The 17,418-nt window shown below is 43.7% G+C and overlaps 1 protein-coding gene across 1 annotated transcript in view; it reads left to right on the forward strand.

Annotated features, from left to right (window-relative positions):
* The window catches only part of ENY2 (ENY2 transcription and export complex 2 subunit), a 31,764-nt gene extending 20,873 nt beyond the window's left edge, over positions 1-10,891 (forward strand). The window contains exons 4-5 of the mRNA XM_069220627.1: positions 7,375-7,449; positions 10,509-10,891. Coding sequence (XP_069076728.1) covers positions 7,375-7,449; positions 10,509-10,585 — 152 coding nt within the window. The 3' untranslated portion in view covers positions 10,586-10,891. The remainder of the gene's footprint in view (positions 1-7,374; positions 7,450-10,508) is intronic.
* Positions 10,892-17,418: the final 6,527 nt, after the last annotated feature.

The following is a 17,418-nucleotide window of genomic DNA, read 5'->3' on the forward strand; positions in this document are numbered from 1 at the left end:
GGGGCGGGGGCGTGCAGGAGGTCGCGACGGGAAAGCGCGAGGGAGGGGGGGGGACAGGTAGAGTGAGAAGAGCTGGGGGAGGGGGGTTTAAGGGTGGAGGGGGGTGAGTGTTAGAGTTTTAGGAGAATAGGGAGATAGATAGGAGTAGGGTTAAAAAGATAGGGGAGGGGGGTGGTAGAGGTGGGTGAGAGGTAGAGTGAGAGGATAGGGAGATAGGTAACAGAGGGGGTGTCGGGACGGGGGGAGAGATAGGGAAATAGATAGATGGAGAGATAGGTAGAGAGATAGAAAAATAGGTAGATAGGAGGAGGGGGTAAGTGAGGGAGTTAGGTGGAGAGATAGGTAGAGGAGTGAGGGAGGCAGTTAGCGAAAGGGTAGATGTGGGTGATAGTGAGAGATAGGTGGAGAGATAGAGGGGGGTGAGGCAGGAGCAGGAGGGCAGAGACAGGGGCGGGAAGAGACAGGAGTCGGAGAGGACCGAAGAAGCTAAGAACACAGAAGACCGGAAAAACACAGAAGAACAGAAGAGAAGAGCACAGAAGACCGGAAGAACACAGAAGACCGGAAGAACACAGAAGACCGGAAGAACACAGAAGACCGGAAGAACACAGAAGACCGGAAGAACACAGAAGACCGGAAGAACACAGAAGACTGGAAGAACACAGAAGACTGGAAGAACACAGAAGACTGGAAGAACACAGAAGACCGGAAGAACACAGAAGAACCAAAGAACACAGAAGAACAGAAGAGAAGAACACGGAAGACCGGAAGAACACAGAAGAACAGAAGAGAAGAACACGGAAGACCGGAAGAACACAGAAGAACAGAAGAGAAGAACACAGAAGAACCGAAGAACACAGAAGAACAGAAGAGAAGAACACAGAAGAACAGAAGAACACAGAGGGAGATGCAGGGGACGGAGAAGCAGAAGAGCAGACGAACAGAAGATCAACAAAGAAGATACAGAAGACGAAGAGCAGAAGGCAGAAGACCACAGAGCAAGATGAGGAAGAAGAGAGGCGACAGGAGAGGCTGAGGAGCACACAGAAGAAGAGAGAAGACGGGGAGAAGAAGAGTACAGAAGAAGATTGCAGAGGAGGAGCGAGGAGGAAGAGACAGAGAGGAGGAAAAGAAGCAGAAGCAGGAGCAGGAGAGAAGGTGAGTAGCGCGGGGCAGGGCGAGGGGCTGGGAGGTGGGGGGTACTTACTGTGAGGTGGGTCTCAGGAACTCAGGAACCTGGAGGAGCTGCAGCGGCAGGGGGAGTGACCTACCCTTGGGTCAAGGGTCGCTACCACTGTCGCGCAGCGGCCGCCATAAGAGGGAGGGGGGGAGGGGTCAGCTGGGGGCGAATGGGAGCTGGGGGGGGCGTGCAGGAGGTCGCGGCGGGAAAGCGCGAGGGAGGGGGGGACAGGTAGAGTGAGAAGAGCTGGGGGGGTTTAAGGGTGGAGGGGGGGTGAGTGTTAGAGTTTTAGGAGAATAGGGAGATAGATAGGAGTAGGGTTGAAAAGATAGGGGAGGGGGGTGGTAGAGGTGGGTGAGGGTGAGAGGTAGAGTGAGAGGATAGGGAGATAGGTAACAGAGGGGGTGTCGGGACGGGGGGAGAGATAGGGAAATAGATAGATGGATAGATAGGTGGAGAGATAGAAAAATAGGTAGATAGGAGGAGGGGGTGAGTGAGGGAGTTAGGTGGAGAGATAGGTAGAGGAGTGAGGGAGGCAGGTAGCGAAACGGTAGATGTGGGTGATAGCGAGAGATAGAGGGGGGTGAGGCAGGAGCAGGAGGGCAGAGACGGGGGCGGGAAGAGACAGGAGTCGGAGAGGACCGAAGAACACAGAAGACCGGAAGAACACAGAAGAGAAGAACACAGAAGACCGGAAGAAAACAGAAGAGAAGAACACAGAAGAACCGAAGAACACAGAAGAACAGAAGAGAAGAACACAGAAGAACAGAAGAACACAGAGGGAGATGCAGGGGATGGAGAAGCAGAAGAGCAGACGAACAGAAGATCAACAAAGAAGATACAGAAGACGAAGAGCAGAAGGCAGAAGACCACAGAGCAAGATATAAGATAACATTTGTGATAGGCAGTGCGTTCAGAGAGAAAAGAGCTCAAACTTACACGTGTTAAAGGAAATGGAGCAATTCAAAATGGATTCTTACAAGCCCTCTTCATCCATTGCTCTGTTTATCTAATGTTTTTAGCAGTTATATGGAAGATCAGTAATAGTGGTTCTCTGAAAATAAATTGCATAGAGAAAAGCTGATCATAATTAATGTATTTCTGATGTCGTTAAAGAGGTGTCTAAATTTTAGTTGCCTGGCCTGAAAAAGATCTACCAATGGTGCTTTTTCTATGCAAGGTATGTGAATCACTATTCTCTTTCTGCTTCTAAGAGATCAATACCAATGTCAAAGCAATACATTTGTTGGGTTTCTGCGTATATTAAGTCATGGATGATGTTTTGAAGGAGCAGTTTCCCTTAATAGCCAGCCTCTTGAAAATTGGCCGTAGTGTGGGTACTATGCGCAGATCGTTTTGAGTTGAAGCTGACTTGTGCATGTAGAACTGGTTTTACCAGGGCTAAGCAGATCTTTGGCAGGTCATTATGTCGTGCTCCTTCTTACTATGTATTTGTGTCATTTTTAGATAATTTAGGGTTGGCGGTTTTTATTTTTGTTTATTTCCAAGTGGAGCTTTTAAAAAAAAAAAAAAAAATTTATTAACAAAAACATTGCAATCTGGCCACTTGGTGCCTTGAGAAGAGGGGCAATGGCGTTAGCTCCCCTAAAGCCTTAGATCATGATCCACATGCTCCTCCACCACCCCTAACCCATACTCCATCCACACTAAACAGACGTAAAGAAAATAAACAACATGCCACTCTGGACAACCTCGCATCCCCTTGTCTATTACATAATAAGACTACCCTACAAAAAACAGTACACTCATCATGTCTCTCTCAGCCACCAAGTCCACCACCCACACACACACCCAACAAAATGCCTCCTTAACCTGCTGAAAGAGGAACACTATATTGAAAAGCAAGACTATTGTGAGCCTCACACAGTTATCACAACTAACCACACTCCTGCTTCAAGCCCATATTATACTACTTACCCTTCTCCTAAACAAAACAACACTACAGCTAACACACCTTTTCTAAACTGCCAGCTCATAAATGCTCGATCACTCTCAAAAAACAAGCACCACATCTACGACCTGCTCAGACCCACAACCTGACTTAATGTTCATAACTGAATCCTGGTTGGGAGATGACATGGCCCCAGTGTTGCACGAAGCCCTTCCTCCGGGCTATCAAACCATCACACAAAACCGTATAGGCAAGAGAGGAGGTGGACTAGCTATTATATTCAAACAGGCAATACACCTCACTAAAACAGACAACATTTCCATATAAGGTTGTGAAGCCCTCCTCACCAGATGCCACCCTACTCCATCTTCCTCCTGTAACTTTATCCTCCTTTACAGACCCCCACCTAACAACTCCACATTCCCAGATGCTTTTCTAGATACATGCTCAAACCTTATTACACTATACTCCAACCTATGCATTCTTGGGGATCTAAATGTTATGGTATGACAAAACCAATATGCCCCATCCAAAAGCTATCACCACTGGCCTAGTCGCATTGAACCTACATCAGATTGTACACAGTCCCACACACATCGCTGGACACATTCTAGATGTCATTTTTGCTAAGGCTGAATTAGTTACCGTTCATAGCATCACGCCAATCACTTGGTCAGACCACCATTTGATAAAACTCCAACATAAAACTCCACAAATTGACACACCCCACAACTACTTACTTACATGCACCTACCGACCACGGAGAAAACTCAATTTGGATGACTTAGAAACACAACTAACAGCCAACACAGACCTAGATACAATTAATTCTGTGCCAAAACTTTGAGTGGCTACAGGAAGCTTTTGATATCCTAATACCACTCAGAAAAACTAAACAAAGCAAAAGAAAGCCAACACCTTGGAGAAACACAGAACGTAAAAAGATAAAGCATCAAACCAGAAAGTTGCAGCGGACCTGGCTCAAAACAAACAACAGTCAAGACAAACGGCAGCTACACAAACTTAACAGAATATACAAATCATCAATCAAAAAAGCTAAAAAAAAAAAAAAAGGTACTACTCAGACAGAATTCAAAATGCTAAATCTACAACCAAGGAATTTTATAAAATTCTCAATGAATTTTGAAAACCTACATGCATGGAAGGAAGCCATCCCACTACTCAAGATTTCACAAACAAATTGGCAACTCACTACACAACCAAGGCAGACACATTGGACTCGTATTTAAAACAGAAGAAAACCATCAGCACCAACCCCTTTTCTAAAATACTCTCTAAGAATAAACCAACCCAGCCTCTACAGTCCTTGCAACAAATATCCCAAAGTGAATTTATGGATTTGGGCAAAGCAAGCAGGCCTTCCGTTTGCCCTTCTGACCCTTGTCCACCACAAATCTTCAAGAACATTCTTTTATCTACTTCTGCTGCCACACCTGTAAGAAGAATCATCAACAACTCTTTAACTACAGGAACTTTTCCTGTAGACCTGAAAAAGGCATACATACGACAGTTTTTAAAGAAAACAAACCTAGACCTGCAAGACCCCAACAACTATAGACCAATCACAAATGGACCTTTCCTGGGCAAATTGATAGAAAGAGCAGCATTTGCCCAGATGTCACAAATCTATACTTTCAGACTTCGAAACTTGATTCCGCCCAGGAAGAGGCACTGAATCAGCACTCATAGCAATCTGGGATGTTCTTAAAAACACAGTCGACCGCAATGGAGTTTCTGCACTACTTCTCTTGGACCTCTCGGCTGCCTTTGATGCGGTTGACCATGACACCCTAATTCAAAGACTCCACGAAGCCGGCATACAAGGGACTGCTCTCGACTGGATTACTTCCTATCCTCAAAATAGATCTAATATCATCTAGTCGCGCCCCTTCTCGTCCGAACCCTACCTCACAAAAGCAGGGGTCCCCCAAGGATCAATCATCTCACCTTTGCTTTTCAACATCTGCATGATATCATTACCAGAACTAATCAATGATTTTCATCTCACATGCTACAACTATGCAGATGACACACAAATACTACTTAAATTAGAATGCCCCAAAAACATTGAAAACTCAGAAATCTTCAGTTGCCTCAGAGCCCTTGATCAGTGGATGACCTGGAGCCATCTCAAACTAAATACCTCCAAAACAGAAATACTCATATGTGGTGGATGGAAAAGTTATGACCCTCTGTGCGTCTGGCCTGACGACCTCCTGAATTATCCAAGGAAGTTAAAAACCTTGGAATCACCATGGATTCCAAGTTAACTATGAATGCCCAAGTGGACAAATTAGCACGAACAAGCTTCATCACCTTGAAGACTTTACGACGCATCATCCCCCACCTCGGATTTCCACACAAGGTGCAAGCTACTATCTCGCTTGTACTATCCAAACTGGATTATGCCAATGGCCTCTACCGTGGATCATCTCTATCTATTATGAAAAAACTAAAATGTATTCAAAACTCCGCAGCGAGGCTACTATTACATGTAAAGCCGCAAGACCACATCTCCCCTGCCTTGAGAGCACTGCACTGGTTATGCATTGCCAGAGGATGCACTTTCAGGCTGCTTTGTATCACCCTCAAAGCTATACATGGAACAGGACCGCTTTTATCAGAAACAAAATAACCAAATACATCCAACAAAGAAACCTCTGCCTTAGAACACCACCATACAAGAAAAAGACTATAGGTGGTACATCCTTCTCCGTTCAAGCAGCCAAACTATGGAATTCATTACCCCCAACTATAAGAGCCACATGTAACTTTCTTGTCTTCAGAAAACTACTCAAGAGTTGGCTCTTTCCTTCATAACCACCATAATCAAACAACTATGGACTGCATATGCCTATGTTGATAAATATGTTTTTCTGATTGTGTACATTTCTAGTTATGTTTATATTTTTTTAGAAAATATTAATCGCTACTATGTCGTAACAATAAAATACACACACTCTTTAAACCTGTTTGACTAAATATATGTACCCATGGTTCTAATTATGTATTGTATGTACCTGTGTGTGTGTGTGTGTGTGTGTGTGTGTGTGTGTGTGTGTGTGTATATATATATATATATATATATATATATATATATATATGTGTGTGTGTTCGTGGATCAGTGCATGGCTCCTAGGTAGGTTGTTAAATACTAGATATCTATGAATCCCCGCTCTCATCTTATCACACGTATCTACCCATCATCATATGTCATGCCTCTATCAATCTATCCTCCATTCCCACTCTGACTCATCCCAAATCCATTCTACTACTTTCATCTCCTAAATAACTCTGCCTAAGCTCTTCCCTCCGCTTCCACGTCTAACTCACCAAACCTCACTCTACCCCCATGACCTCCCAAACAACCCTACTAAATTCACCCTCATTTATCTCACCCTGCTACTATGATCTCCCTAACCCTTCCACAGACTCTTCCCTCCTCCATCCCCCTTTACTCATCCCAAGCCTTTGGGATGAGTAAATCAGGGATATACACCCAATTAACACTTCTGGATTTCTTTCCTCCTCCAGCCCCTCCATTACTCCAGTCAATCTAACTAACAAACTCTCATATCCGTGGCTCAAATTAACTCATAATAATACAAAAACTGTACTCCTATTTCCTGATACTAATCCATCACTAATTCTTGTTGGGTTCCGGAGTAGGGTGCTACTCGCCAAATAGCGCTTCAACGCCTCGCCGGGGGTAGTAAGCAGTATATAAATACAATTACAAAAAGGCACAGAGATTTCCACCAGGCAGACTGAGAACTCTAAATTTGTCAGATGGCTATATACCGGGGTGAGGGCCTTCATTTCTGCCTTCCTGGTAGGATGCTGCTGAAGGGCCATTAGTCTACTGAAGAAATGACCCTGAAGTGTATTAAACTGGTGCAGAAATGATGAGAATACACCATTCCACGGTTAACTATTAATCAACTTGATGATAATATGGCTTCTCTACTATTTTTACACAACTGGAAATAAGTCTACTTATGTAATGTGCAAAGGTTTCAAACACTACTAAGAAGAAATAATTCAAGAAGTTATTTTTTCAGATAAAGGCATTAGGTTTAACTAGTTTAGAACTACTTATTATAAAAGTATATTTGCGTTCAGCTCAACTTTTACCTTTGCATTTTAGTACGTTCTACACTTTCAGCTTGTTGAGCTCTGGTGAGCTTTGTACAGTGCATTAAAGCTTTTTTTGTGAGTTATGTAGTTCTTGTGTCAATAATTTATGTATTCCTTGTTGTAGATGTGATCAAAGAAAAGGGATTAGAAAAAGTTACTGTTGATGATTTAGTTGCAGAAATTACTCCAAAAGGCAGAGGTGAGAAATGTATACTTTGTGTTTGATTATTTATTTATTTTTGTTTGTTTTAAGAATCCAGACATTTTCATGGTATTTTTTTATTGAATGCATGTGAGCAATACTATTGATGTTCTATGTGACCCTGGTGGTGAAAACCAGGCCTACAGAAGGTCTGCCGCCAGAATATTGAGCTTTAAATATTGATCTGCAAAAATATTTTGCCCATAATATCCATATATATGATCAGTGTACTTAGATGTTGAGTTAAGAAATGTAAAACAATACTTACCTGCACTGTATTGTGGTTATCGATGATAATAGAGTAAATATTTTTATAGGACAATCCCATCCCAGCAAGGACGTTCACTCTAATCAGGGTAAAGGAGAATCACCCTCAGTTAACCCCCGCTCACCACTTGGCACGAGCAGGCAGGCTTAACTTCAGAAGCAATGTGTAAAGGATTTGTACCAACATACACAGTAATTCAGCGAAAGCACTACAAAATGACACAACACAGGTTTAGAAAAATAGAGAATATTTATCTAAACAAAACCAGACCAAAAGGACAAAAATCCAACATACACAAACCAAGTTCAGAATTTTCAAAGAATAAGAGTCTTCAGTCCTTTAGAAAACAGTGAGAACATTGTTAACGTACAAAAGTGCCTGTGTAGCATCAAAATAACACTGCGCGGGCAAGTGTGCATCAGAAAAGGCCATTGATGCGTCGATTTCTCACTCGCAAGCGAGACCGTGCGTCGTTTCTCGTCGGGTCAGCGTGCCTTTCCATTCCTTTTGTGCCTCTCTTGACCCCTCCACGTGATCGGAGGAGAAATGCTTTTGCATTTCTCCTCCGATCAGTTAGGCCCCTGATGAGGCCAGCACGCGATTGCGCACTGACCTCATCAGACGCCAATGGGTTTGAATGAGGGGGTGGAAGGGGAAGCGATTTCCCCTTCCATCCCTGCCCAGGGGAGGGGGGTGCTTGGCTTGGCTAGCACTCTCCCGGGGGCCCATAGCTGGTCTTGTCCTTGGCACCAGGGGTTAAACTGCCCCCCAGTAGCCCCTAAGCCATCTGCTGGGGAAACTGTTTGTCACTTATGACCTGTAGGTGTCTCTAAGTACAAAACTGTGGGTAATATGTGCTCTCTTTGCACTTAATCGATGACTTCTTTCTTACATCACACCCCCAAAAATAAAGCAGCTTAATTTATTGTATGAAACACCAACACCCCTTCTCTTCGCAGTTTTGAGGGAGCCTTTCTTCTACCCCATGGACTTTATCTAGATGAATGGTCTGCTGGTCTTTGTGGTTTTCCTTTCTTCATTCTGTTGTAAAATTAATTTGATATTCAACAGAAATGCCAGCATCATCTACCCATGGCAATGGTTGCCCACCTTGTCACAATGGTATCTTAAAATCTCTCTTGGGAGACCAAGAAAAGTTAAGGCAGACACTAAAATGAATACATATTTAGCTTGGAAGAGACCAACGAAAGTAGCACACTGGGTAATAATCTATTCCAAAAGCACAGTTTTTTTTACGTACGAATTGACAGGCAGATTCTTTATTATATAAGTCATGTCAACCAGTGATGCTTATTATGGTAAACTGGGAAATGTGCTGTCTTGGCTTACTAAAAACAGGTGATCCACCTACTCGTACTGTTATTCCAATGTTAGGCTACCGGTATTCCAAAGTGAGGCTTGGCAAAGTTCTGGTGGTTCTAACAGAAAAGACAAGTGCACAGTGATGTGATGTGGAAACATACCTACAAATATTTTCAATGAAGGGCCTAGAAAAAGTTGAAAAATAAACTTGTAATCGCAGGAGAGGGAATGGAGGCAGGAGAAGAGTTGCTGAACTTCTGATCTGCAGTGGTTGGCTGACTGCTTCTTATCACTTATTACCTTTTTGCTATAAGTACCATATAGCAAGTCTTGGAATTAGGAGAGGTGTTGAAAGTTCTAGCACCAAGCACACGGGAAGCAAGACTCTTGGCTCTCTAAGCATAACAAGAACCCTTGCAAATATTGATTTTTACCACCATACTGGTGCAGCCTGGCCAGGTCTGTTTTATCTGTTTAAACTCGTCTGACACTGGTGAGTGGGTTGATGACACAAAATTTGCATCTCTTTAAGCATTCTGTAGCTGGGTAGACAGTGTACTACAACCTCTTTGTTGTTTAAAGGCCAAAACACCTCCTGGGAAAACCAGGATGCGTTCCATAAAGAGGAACAGCAGCAGCTTTGGATTTGAAAAATAATCCCTTCTACGACATTCGAAAATAGGGGACTAGTATTAAATTCAGAGAATACTGTTTAAAATCAGACTCCATATCGCCCACCTAAGTCAGTCAGGCCTTCATGAAGTGTGTGATTGATTCTTTTTTTCCTTTCTGGTGGTTGCACTCCTGCTGTTATGAGCGCTTCTGGTTGGGGATGTGCTTGCTTTTTTCTTTAGCGATGTGGACTGTTAAGGAAGATCCCCATGATGGAGGAGAAAAAAACATCAATTATTTCTTATTCTAGTTTTACATCAGGATAACTATCATGAAAGTCCTGAACAGTCCATTCTTATTCTCAACAGTGGTATCAGAACGGCAATCCATATCAAAACTGGATCACAAGTTACTTTCAGAAGAAAGTGCTAGTAGAGGTACTGCTGAGATTCTGCTACCATGAAGGCACAATGGCAAATATCTACTTTTTGAAACTGCCTCCTTTGTTGCTCAGCTTAACAAATTTTCTTTATTTTCCTTTCAAAATGGTTCTCTAAAAATAATCTTTAAATGTGAACTATCTTCTTTTTGAATGGAAAATAAATTAAATGCTGTCGATATATTCGGCAGAGAGCCTTTTTATAAAAAGGGGGAATACATTTTTTACTATGCCATTTTTTTCAGAGCTAGCACGTTGATGGGGACTATTAGATGGTTAATGTTTTGATAGATTCCTTCTGTGGGATTAAGTACTTTTATTTCTTAAAACTATGATGCATGAGAATTGGTATTTTTTTACTTGAAAGATCACTGAACTACTTTAACGTTGTATTCTTCTATTCTTCCTTTTCAGCTCTTGTTCCAGACAGTGTTAAAAAAGAACTTTTACAAAGGATAAGAACTTTCCTTGCTCAACATGCTAGTCTTTGATACTGGATTATCTTTTTTACACCACATAATTTTATTTATGTGCCTGTATTAAATGTCCTCCACCGAAAGATATAAACCCTGTTTTGATTTTTTTTTTGTATCAATTGCAATGTAAATTCCGGTACAGTTAGCACTGTTAATTATAATATTTGTGCCATTTTAATAACATTTGTATTTTTGTGCCATTGTCTATATACTGAATGGAGGATAGGGCTTGACTTTGTTTCTAATGTGTGTACTTTTTGGAGAATACTTTATAAAATACCAACAGAAACCTCACAATAAATATATAAGAACAAATTTAAATTTGCCTTTTTTTATTTTAGGCTTAACTCAGTGCTAATTTGTTATTCATGGATGTATTTAATTGTGCACCGCATAATGAAAGAGTAACTTGTATTTAGCATCAATGCACTGAGTTTGACAAGTGTTCTCTGAGCAATATGAAACTTACAAGGTACATGCAAGTTAGTGGTGACTTTGTTCTTGTTAGGTTTGACCTAAAGACCGCTTTAGCTGCATTGCTAGTCTTATGTTTTCCAAAAATGTCATACTAAAAATAAAAACATATATACAGCTTCCCAATCAACACTTTCACTGTTGGTCTGTTGACGTCACTCAAAGATGTGATATATATACACTCCAGTATTGCAACTTTCATAGTTGAATCATTCCCCTTCGTAGAGATGGGAGTCCCTGGTACCTTTTATAAGGTAATATTGACATAGGCCTAGCGGCGAAACCGTGGCCCTCATCCTCCTGGACCTCTCAGCCACGTACGACAGTCTGCAACCACACCCTATGCTTACGCCTCAGCAATGCATTAATCCACAACAGAGCCCTGGACTGGGTCACCTCCTTTCTAACTGGCAGAACTCAGAGAGTCCTCCTCCCCCCATTCCGCCCAGAGGCCACCAGAATCATCTGCGGCGTACCCCAGGGTTCGTCCCTCAGCCCGACCCGCTTCAGCGTCTTCATGGCCCGCTCGCTAACATCGCCCGATCCCACAACCTCAACATCATCTCATATGCCAACGACACCCAGCTGATCCTCTCCCTCACCAAGGACTCCGCCAAGACCAACCTCCATGAAGGAATGAAGGCCATCGCTGAATGGATGAAGCACAGCTGCTTCAAACTCAATTCCGACAAGACGGAAGCCCTCATCTTCCGTTCCACTCCATCCGCATGGGATGACTCCTGGTGGCCTGCCACTCTCGGAGCAGCGCCGGCTCCCACCGACCATGCACGCACCCTTTGATTGATCTTGGACTCCTAATTATCCATGACCCAGCAAGTCAACGCCACCCCCTCCTCCTGCTTCATCACCCTCCGCATGCTCTGAAAGATCTACAAATGGATCCCCACCGAAACCAGAGGGACAGTCATCCAAACCCTCGTAAGCAGCAAACTGGACTACAGCAATGCCCTCTACGCAGGAACCACGGGCAAACTCCAGAAGAGGCTGCAACGCATCCCAGAACACCTCTGCACGCCTCATCCTGGACATCCACCGCCACATCACAGGCCATCCGAGAGACTTGCACTGGCTCCCATTCAACAAGAGAATCGCCTTCAAACTCCTCACCCACGCTCACAAAGCACTGCACAACACCGGACCAGAATATCTCAACAGACGGCTCTCCTTCTACACCCCGACCCAGCGTCTCCGCTCCGCTGACCTCGCACTCGCAACCGTCCCAATCTTCTGCAGAAATACAACCAGCGGCAGATCATTCTCACACCTCGCCACCAAAATGTGGAACACTCTTCCCACCCACCTACGCCAGACCAACGACTTCCTTACCTTCAGGAAACTTCTCAAAACCTAGCTGTTCGAGCAGTGGCAGCACCCCCCCACTCGATCCACCTCAGTGCCTTCAGACCCTAACAGGGGAGTAGTGCGCTTTACATATTCCTGATTGACTGATTGAGCCTCTCCGTTTAGTATGAGTCATTTTGAGAAATGGACTACATTTGAGAGTCCACCAATCAGGCGACACCCCGCTTAAGACCCCTCCTGAGAGAAGCTCAGAAGTCCCTCAGATTTTCTACCGCACATCCTTCTAGGGAGTCTTCACAGAGCTCTGCTCTGCTTTTCTCAGTTTTTTTGAATATTCAAAAGATTTTGCCTCTTTTTTTTTTTTTATCTGGGTTCTAAAGGTCTCACCTTTAGTTCTTAGATCTATAGAAGACTGTCACCATGTCTGACAAAAAACAAGCATTTGCAATGCAACGGGTCTTGTGTTTGCCCAAGTTAGAGCTATTCGTTTTTTAAACTCCTAACCGGACTTTTCTTGCCACATGAACTGAAAAGTAAAACAGTTTCACATAAGCGAGCCCACAGCCACAGTGAAGCATCACGGAGACACAAAAGGAAACAGAACTTCGCTAAAGAGAAAAGGTAGTCCAGAACCCATATTGAAAACATGGAGCCTCGTATGTTTTCAGCTCGAGGAGGGACTAAAACCCAGAAAAAGGCATGACATATGCTCCTTCCATTAATGAAGCGAATTGTAAACGGCAAGCCCACGAACCAACTGAACTCATGGGTGTGGTTACAAGCCTGTAGGGAGATAACAGGGACAGAGCGCTTTGCGCTAAACCCTAAAAAGGGTCTATTCAGAACCTCTAAAACCTGTGATAAGAAGAGATTACATTCTGAAGACCCACACCAGAATTGTATCTACTGCCTCTACCAGACAACTCTGCAAAGGATTTTAAGGTATGACCTACCTTTTCCACCAAAACCCTGAAGGACAAGAAAGGCAGGTTATTAATCTGGTTGCAGAAACCGAAGTCAAGAGATCAACCTGATTCTGATAGTGCAGACTTCTCTACCTCTTCTAGAAGATCACAGAAAAAAGAGAGAGATCACCTCAGGGAAGATCCCTCCTCAGAGCAGCCAAAGAAGACCTATAGAAAGACCACCTAAGGGTCTTACTAAGGCTGCAGCCTTTCTTCATCTCAAAGATCCAACTACCACTTTTCTAAGGACAAGAAAGAGCATATCAGCAGTACAGAGAGGGCTAAACAAATCATCATGTCAGCCTCCTACACCTCCTATTAAGGTGTCTCATACATTTAAGCCTTCCTCTGTTCCACCTGTCGACAGACGATCTATGAGCTCCCCACTGTTGACGACAACTTCATTGTTAATTCCATCAATGACCCTACTGCGCCGCTGTGTTATCCACGCCAACGAGGGCATAGTCGGTGAAGACGTAGATATTGCCATCATCGTCAAGGCTGATGGTTACCATCGCCTTTTTATCTGCCTCTTCCAATGACTACCTCGTCGGGCAGTAGTCTCATAAAGATATCTTCTAAGTTGTTGATGACAGCAACTTAACTGCCGACAAGCGCACCTGTTGCATTATTGACATCTTTATCTTCAGCACCGTCGACAACCTCGTGGAAAATGGCAAAAAAGGCAAGAAGCTGTAAAAATAACCCCAGCACATACTTCCCCGAGTAAGGTAACTCAGTTGATACCAGCCCACCTGTTGGACGGGGATGACACATCTGATGAGGAGGGACCCTGTGGAACAGCACATAGTCATTCTCAGCTGAATGTAAAATATCAAGATGATGACAACGAATACTACAAGGGCTAGGGGGTGCTATCAACAATGCAGATATCCCTCATACTCATCCACCTGCCAATCCATTTCACCACCATTATGCTCAGAGGCAACTGCCGCAAGCGGCCTACAGTAGAACTGTCTAGCGGATGACCAGCTCATCAAGCAAAGGATTCAACTCGAAGACAGTGATCCATCCAAGGTTCTGGGTACCCCCATCCCTTTATCTTTCAAACTAGGGGGCAAGATCTCACCATTCCTCTAGCAGTGGCAATCCATAACTTCAGACCATTGGGTCTTGCAACTGGTTTAAATTGTGCACACACTGGAGTTTGTCCAGATGCCACCTCCGAGTCCTTCTTGCAAATCTACTCCCAGGTATCTCCACCAACTCAAACTGGAGGTCAACAAGATGATTCTCAAAGGCGCATTAGGGAAAGTTCCACTGTCTCAGTGGAGGAAAGGATTTTACTCCAGGTTCTTCCTCATTTGTAAAAAATAGAAAGACTGGAGACCTATCCTCGATCACAGAGATGTAAACACCTATCTGAAAAACAATAATTCTGCATGATAACTCTACAGGACGTCCTCCTCTGTTTGAACCACAGAGGCTACCTGTCCAACCTAGATTTTGAGGACCCATATTTTCACATCCCAATCCACCCTTCCCACAGACATTACTTAAGATTCACGGTAGCCAGCAGCCACTACCAGTTTCATGTTCTGCCATTCGGTCTGAAATCACCCCCCAGAATATTTACGAAGTGCCGAGCACTGTGTCCGCATTCTTGAGAAGACAAAGGCACCAAGTATTCCCATATTTGGATGACCGGCTGATAAAAGCAAAGTCGTTCTCAGCAGCACTTAAGTAAACAAAAAAGTGCATTGCCCTGCTAGACAGCATGGGCCTAACCATTAATTTGGAAAAGTCCATTCCTCAACCATCAGGTACGATCACCTTCTTAGGAGCATACCTGAACACCAACTCCTACATAGCCTGCCATACTACGGAAAGGCAGCAGAAGCTAATGGCCTTAGCAAAGTCAGTTCAAAGAAGAAAAAAGATTTCAGTACACCTTTACAAGTCGTTATTGGGGATGATGTCCTGCAGACTAAAAATGCGCCCCTTCCAAGAATAGCTCAGCCTACAATGGATTCAAGCCACAGGCAGCTTTGACAAGTCAAGATCACTCCGCCCATGATCAAAGCTGTAGGCTAGTAGACTCAAAAGGATCATCTAAAGATCAGCCTCTTTCCAGCCTCAGCCACCTCCATGGGTCATCACCACGGATGCTTCATTAGAAAGTTGGGGAGCGTTTCTGCAGGATCTATGGATCAGTGGCAAATGGTCACCGCCTTTTTGGAAACTACACATCAGTCTCCTAGAGCTAAAGGCTGTCCACCTAGCCTTGCAGGTGTTCCTTCCAAGAATTGCCAATTCGCAGGTACTAATAAGAACAGACAATATCACTAAAAAGCATTATCTCAGCAAGTAAGGAGGTATAAGATCTCTACTCCTGTCCTGAGAAGCACAGGAAATTTGGGAACGGGCCATGCAACATGGAGTGCTGCTAGGAGCGGATCATGTCCCCTGGAAGCAAAACAAAATAGCAGATTCTCTCAGCAGATTAAAATCAGTTCATGTATTTTCTCAATGGGGACACCCAACCGCAGTGTCTTTGCCAACCTATCAAACACCAAATGCCAATACTACGCAAGATGGCATCACCATCAGAGATCACAGGGAAATGCGTTTTCCATGGCATGGTGCAAAATCTACGCCTTTCCGCCTATTCCCCTGATTCCGATGGTTCTCACCAAAATGAAGATGGAACCGTGCACACCGATCTTAATAGCTCCAACGTAGCCTTAACAGCATTGATTCAGAGTTTGTCCTGTTCTCAGAGAAGCCTCACATCCCACTGAAGATATCTCCGCGTCTGCTGACAATGACCAAAGGGCAGGCCTTGCACCCAAATCTTCAGTCACTACACTTATCAGCATGGCTCCTAAGCACAGTGAGTTTGCACATCTAAACATCCCTGTGGAGTACAGCGCTATAATGTCCAGGCCAGAGCATTCAGCACTTATAAAACTTACTTATGTAAGTGGAAGAGATTCTGTCTATGGTGCCACCAGCAAGAGATGCATCCCATATTATCCTCACCAGAACGAATATTGGTATATTTATTACATCTGGCACATTCCGGCCTAGCTCATTTATCCATTAGGGTTTCATTTGGGGGCTATCTCATCGTTTAGACGCTCATACAATTCACCTTTGCTGTGATCATCCAGAATAATCAAATAATTTCTAAAGGCCCTATTCAGCGCTTTTCCGCCTTTCAGGCCTTCTTCCTCCTTCATTGAATCTCAACATAGTCCTCGCGCAGCTCCTGAAACAACCATTTGAGCCAGTTCACAGGGCTACTCTCAAATTTCTTTCATGGACCGTAGCTCTTCAGGTAGCTCTTACATCAGCCAGGTGAGTCAGTGGGATCCAAGTACTGTCTTTTCAAGAACCCTTCTTACACATTAGGGAAGATGTGATAGTTCTAAATACAAACCCACGGTTTATACCCAAAGTTCCCTCAGACTTTCATATCAATGAACCGCTGGTCCTAAAGACGTTCTTCCAAACCCAGCAGTAGAAAGGACTCTTCACCCAGATGTAAAAAGATGCATAAAGTCCTACCTGAATAAAAAACTGAATTCTTTCGCAAGTCTAGTCAATTTTGTGGCTTATAGTGCACCTAGAAAAGGTCATCCACTTTCCAAGCAAAGCAATGCAAAATGGATCTCATCGACAATCTGGTTTTCCCATCAATCTGCAGGAAGGCCGCTACGAGCTTCTGTTCGTGCTCTACGAGGGCAGTATCAACTTCCACTGCACAGTTTGCAGGGGTGCCGCTGCAGGACATTTGCAGGGTAGCAACCTGGAAGAACTGCCACACATTCACCCAACATTACTGCCTTTATGCAGTTCCTCAAGGAGATGTAGCCGTGGGCTAGGGGGTCCTAAGACATCTGTTCCAATAAAGGTGAGCTATCTCTGCCATCTTGCCATAAGGTCAGATCTGCACGTTGTTTATTTTAAACTCTATCAAAAATGAAAGGTTGATACACAGTATGGTTTCTTGTAACACATCCAAGTATCTAGATTCTAGGCTTTCTTATGTTTACTTGTTTATATGCATTTGAAACAATCATAGTTTATACTACATTGTGCTTCACTCCTGCTTACTACTTT

The sequence above is a fragment of the Pleurodeles waltl genome, chromosome 2_2 (genome assembly GCF_031143425.1).
Source record: "Pleurodeles waltl isolate 20211129_DDA chromosome 2_2, aPleWal1.hap1.20221129, whole genome shotgun sequence".
Lineage (NCBI taxonomy): Eukaryota > Metazoa > Chordata > Amphibia > Caudata > Salamandridae > Pleurodeles > Pleurodeles waltl.